The sequence below is a fragment of the Sinocyclocheilus anshuiensis genome, unplaced genomic scaffold (assembly GCF_001515605.1).
Source record: "Sinocyclocheilus anshuiensis isolate Anshui unplaced genomic scaffold, SAMN03320099.WGS_v1.1 scaffold536, whole genome shotgun sequence".
Taxonomy (NCBI): domain Eukaryota; kingdom Metazoa; phylum Chordata; class Actinopteri; order Cypriniformes; family Cyprinidae; genus Sinocyclocheilus; species Sinocyclocheilus anshuiensis.
The window spans coordinates 2,796,304-2,802,090 of NW_015557179.1; the positions used below are offsets into that span (position 1 = coordinate 2,796,304).

Here is a 5,787-nt window from a genome sequence, read left to right on the forward strand (position 1 = left end):
TAAAGAAACTTCATTCTAATGCTCATTATATTAGTGTTAGCCGCGCTTATGCTAACGATTAACTACTCTAATAACAGCGATGTTCATTTCAATCCAACATTCAAATTAAAATATTGAATAATATTGATAACAGAAGCGGTGTTTCCCACAGACTTGCACTCTATTTGTGGCAGCATATATATGCAAATTAATTCTTTGCCAGCAGGAGGCGCTTGTAGAGCGGGAGAGATAGAGGTTTCCCCAGTAATGGCTGTAATAAAATAAATGCTGCGCTCACAAACGCTGCTCAGGCATTACAGGCAAGATGAAATGAAAATGACATCCATCATTTTCTGAAGACAGTCGGTTTCCTTCAGAAATACAAAAAAACACCCGCACCGGGTTTCGACTTTGACACGTGCAGTGCTCATGTTTATTCAACGAAGTCAAAGCCTTTTGGAAAATCTATTTGTGGTGGTGAGTTTTGATATTGTGGCGGGCAGCCACAAATAAATCAATGTATGGGATGAAATGAAACTTACCTGCTTGAACTCTTTCATTTGATCCGGGTGTCTGTCTTTAACTAACAAAGTGTTTTGTTAGTTTGATGTGTTTCCTCATTTTGAGGTTGCCATGTCTCTTTTGAAGAGAGCGCATCTGCGCACTTTTCGGATAGCGCATCAAGAACCGGGTTGACTGGGTACTCGGTTCCACCGGTACTTAAAAAAACCTGGTACCGTAACGTTTTAAATTTTTTAATACTGACTTGGTAAATGAAAGAGAACTGTTTAATTTAACCATTGCCAAATTTACACTGAAAAGGTGGCACAGAAGTGCTTCTAAACTGGCATGTAGGTGTCTTTTAACAGACTGTTTAATACTGCTCCGAGGTGGCTAAAATGCATTTTGCTATTGCAACTGTATACTTTAATACTAGGGGCTGACCAAGGTAACGTATTTAGGTTATAAAAACATTGTGGGAATATTGTTTTGAAATGTTTCTAAAACGTTGAATTGTCCAGGTTTCTTACAACATTCTACTAACTTTATTTTTAACCAAAATATAATGTTATTTAAAGTTATTTTTAATAAGAACTTTAAAATGTCCAGTTTTCTTGTCGTGATTTAAATGTTATTTAAAGGTGTTAAAACGTTTCTTTGACCATTCAAGTAAGGGATCATGTACATCCAGCCGGTTGTTATCGCAGAATAACCCCCGACAGGGTGATAAGGACCCCGACGCGATGCGGCAACTTGCCTCGTAAGTAAATAATTAGACACGAAATGTTGATTTGAGTTGAAATATTTGAACGCAAAGCTTCCGTGAAAACAGCAGTTGCAAGCAAGCGGCAAGTTCAAACTAGACGGACATTTAAGGGATACAGTGCAGTCAAACCACTTATTAAACAACATTTAACCACATAAATAATTATGGCGATAAAAGATTAAAAATCTTACCAGTTTGTTAGTTATCTTATAATCCATTAAAGCGTACAAAACAATCGTAGAAAAATGGCAGCAGCTGCATTTGTATGAAACGAGAGAGCGAGTCCACGATACCAGGATGACATAATTAAATAATTGTAAACAATTTTTAATCGAGTTTTAATATTTTATTAGCTAAACAAACGCAAAGCTTCCACCAAGAAAAAAATTGTTCCTGGCGTAGTGTTGTCACGGAACCAAAATTTCAGTATTCGGTACCGATACCAGTGAAAATCCACGGTTCTCGGTACCGCCAGTTGTTATCGAGGGATAACATTACCTAGGAATGTCGCAACTGACCAATCAGAATCAAGTATTCCACAGAGCCGTGTAATAAGTACAAATAAGATTCAGAGAATGTTGATTTCAGAACGTTTTATCTCTGTATTATGAGAAAGTATGTCAAATATTAATGTTATAAGAACGTTAAAGTTATAGTTATAAAGTTATAAGAATGTTACTTTCAGAACCTTTTGTACTAACATTTATATAACTTTTTAAAAAATGTTGGTGAAAGTTGTGAGAACATTCCCTGTTAGCTGGGGACGTGGTTCTGAGCAGGCATAATTTAGTCTGGCTTTGATGCGGCCTTGCGGCTTGACACTGAATTTTGAGCAGGCACAGTGCAGCCTTAACTCTACTTCCATTGAATGGGAATGCTCACGGATAGTTCTCTCCAGGTTTATTATTACAGCTCCTCAGGCTAAGCTAAGATGCTTGGTGGCATCTCATCTCGGGGATCACCGACCAAAACCCAACCTATGCCATCCCAATATATGACCATTGCATGCCACTTTTCGAGGAAATACTCCTTGAGAAATTCCTGGATAACAATTTTGCAAATGGCGCCATTCCACCACTGATGGTGTGTAGACACAAGGTCTGTGTAGAAACAAGGTGTTTGATATGCAGCATCTAGATCAGCATGAGAGACAAGCGATCATATGTTCTGCCTCCAGGAGCAGGAATGGAGCCGAGAGGATGAAGGAGATCCTGAACTGGGCCATCTCTAATGTGCATCCAGGAAAGGCAGGGGTCTGATGGGAGTTGGGCCGTAGGGAGTGTCAATGAAAGAGGCAGATCTGGGAGGTTATCTGGGTGGAATTAGGCCACGCAGGATCTGGGTCCAATGACCATGCACCACAGTGAGTTTTTTTTTTTCTATTTACAGCCACACTGGAGGCAACATCAAGATCAGTAAGTTGCAAATCTTCATATGACTTCCAGAAAGAGCAGCTGCACAGACTTGATAAGTCTGTCTGCATTTCAAGCAGTGGCGTATGGTAGCAGAACTATGGTATTTTCAGCTTTAAGTGTTCGTTGTGTTCATTTTATTTCAAATAAATGTATCTCGAAGGCCTGATGCCACATTCAGTGCCATCACTGAACACTTATATGTGGGCAGTCAAGGCCTAATGGTTAGAGAGTTGGAATTGTAATCTGAAGGTTGCGGGTTCGAGTCTCAGGTCCAGCGGGAATTGCAGGTGGGGGGAGTGTATAACCAGCGCTCTCTTCCACCCTCAATACCACAACTGAAGTGAGACCCTTGAGCAAGGCACTGAACCCCCAACTGCTCCCTGGGTGCCACAGCAATATGGCTGCCCAGTGCTCCGTGTGTGTGTGTGTGTGTGTGTGTGTGTGTGCACTTGGATGGGTTAAATACAGAGCACAAATTCTGAGTATGAGACACCATATTGGCCACTCTTCACTTATACTTTTTTATATTAAACATTAACCGTGTATTTACTGTATCAGGCAGCACAGGACGTCTGTATTTCTGAGAAATCTTATATTGGGTATAATGGTTACACAGGGGCATGATTCATGCAGTCTTTAAATGACATGTAATGCAATCACAGAAAGTTTACAAGGATGTCTTACCTTCACTGGATGATCCAGACAAGTTGATAATGACATAAACCTTTCCCTCTGGCTCCAAGTCTATCTGCAAGGACCATCATACAAAAATTAGTTTTAGCAACAGAGCAAAAGAACATCTTTAATAATCTTGACTGGCCTCTGTACTTAATGCACTTAATGCTATCTTTTAAAAGTCAAGTTAATGCATACATTCTACAGTAAACACCTTCTATGCAAAAGTGACTCTTTTAAACAGTAATATGCATTAAATTCTCTAACAATCATTTGCCAGAAGCTTATTCAAAGCTTACAAATAAGGAAAAACAGGCAATTTATCACAAAGAATACAACAATATTAGCAGTACTAGAATGACACATTTCAAAATAAAGAGCAAAAGTGCAAAAAAAATTAAAATAAGAATAAAAAACGTTTCTGATTTTAAAAAGAAAATGTCTTTTGCTTACACATCTTATAAATTACTAAACTCCTCGTAATTGTAAAGTAATTGATAAAGTTGTATATATGTCAAATTGTACATAAATATGCTTTATTAGTTTATTACTAAATAGATAATTAAGAAAAACATTAGTTTTGGCTAACATGTCGGTGTTTAATATATGATGATAGATAATCTGATTAATGTTACAATATTTCACATGCCCATTGAGCAATGTGGATTTTGCCAAATGCCAGAAAAAATAAAATAAAATAAAAATCATTATAAATAATAATGATAATTGCGACCATTTGTTTGTAAAGTTTTTGTCTAAAAATGTTTTTTCTCTAAAGATTCAGTCATCATTTTACCACCCTCAAGTGAACCTCAAAACCGTTTGACTTTTTCCAGTGGAACATAAGAATATATTATCAAAGAATATATTATCAAAATCTCAAAGCTGCTTTTTTCCACACAACAATAACAAATAAAACTAAAAATGCACAAGCTGTCACATGGTGTCAAATTCTGATATAATTCTGTAATATATATATACTGTATGTGTGTGTGTGTGTGTGTGTGTGTGTGTGTGTATATATATATATATGTATTCAAAGCTATTGTCCCCTAAAAAAAGACATTCATGTGCATACTATATTGATTAAATTTGTGTGTGATTTCCCCCTTCATTAGGTTTGCACACCACCTGTGAAAGCCTTACTTATCTTAATGGAAATAAACAAGCACACATGGTCAAGATTAGCCGAATAAATGCTGAGTATGTGGCACCAGCAGAGGAAACATCACAGTCTCGATGTAAACATGATCCCTGTGAGGCTTGTGCCGAGGCTGAAATGACTGATATTAGGCCCAGTTCTCCTCTCAGCAGCTAATGACAGCATAACGGCTGTTCCATCAAAACCAGATTAAAGCAGGAAATGGAGGGAGGATGTGGGGATGAGTGGAGAGATTTGTACATGCTATGAGAGTAAAGACAGAGAGAGACAGTGAGGATGTGTGTGGGAGTTGGGTTAGAGGCGAGCCGTATCATGCTAGTGCAGTCAACACAGGTTTTACACAGGATGCACCAATGCAAAAAAAAAACAAAAAAAAACACCTGCTTGCAAGCGCACTCACACGCACACGCAAAATTCACGCTCCCAAACCAAAAGTGTCAGTGTCAAGGTTCAGTTGATTGCAATAGCTGATATTCTCACATATTCACTAGAAACCACATACATTTTCAGGGAAAGCAGATTTTATGAGACAAAACTGTTCGTTTGTGAGTAGAATACATGAACATTATTATTCAAAAGTTTGGGGTGTTAACTTTTTTAAATGTATTTGAAAGAAGTCCCTTATTCTCATCAAGGCTGCCTTTATTTGAGCAAAATACAGTAAAAACAGTAATATTGTGAAATTCTATAAAAGTGTAAATTGTTTTAAGAATTTAAAATAAGTACAATTTATTTCTGTGATGTCAAAGCTGAATTTTCAGCATCATTACTCCAGTCTTCAGTGTCACATGATCCTTCAGAAATCATTCTAATATGCTGATTTGCAATGTTGAAACCAGTTGTGCTGCTTCATATTTTTGTGAAAACCATTTTTTTCCAAGGATTCTTTGATGAATAAAAAGTTCAAAGGAGCAGTATTTATTTGAAATAGAAATCTTTTGTAACATTATACAACATTATACTGTCATTTTTGACAAATCTAATGCATCCTTGCCGAATAAAAAGTATTAATTTCTTATTTGGCCACAGACTTTCTTAAAGACAATAAAGTGCCTATAAACCAGTTTAGCACCTTCTCCTTGAGTGAAAGTCACTCAAAAACATTTTGAAAAACTCTTTTAATTTAATATAAAGAATAAGAATAAAATATTTGAGTGAAGAATGTGTGACTAAATATTGCTTTTAATGACTTCACTACTGTATTAATGCATATAAATGATCCGCTGTAGATATTTACTTGACCTCTCAGGGTCAACTGTCTGTCAATTCTAAGAACGTTAATTTCCTGG

The 5,787-nt window shown here is 36.8% G+C and overlaps 1 protein-coding gene across 1 annotated transcript in view; it reads right to left on the reverse strand.

Annotated features, from left to right (window-relative positions):
- The window catches only part of LOC107678509 (protein kinase C epsilon type), a 109,593-nt gene that overhangs the window by 79,791 nt on the left and 24,015 nt on the right, over positions 1–5,787 (reverse strand). Inside the window, exon 2 of the mRNA XM_016473784.1 lies at positions 3,346–3,409. Within this exon, the coding sequence (XP_016329270.1) occupies positions 3,346–3,409 (64 nt within the window). The remainder of the gene's footprint in view (positions 1–3,345; positions 3,410–5,787) is intronic.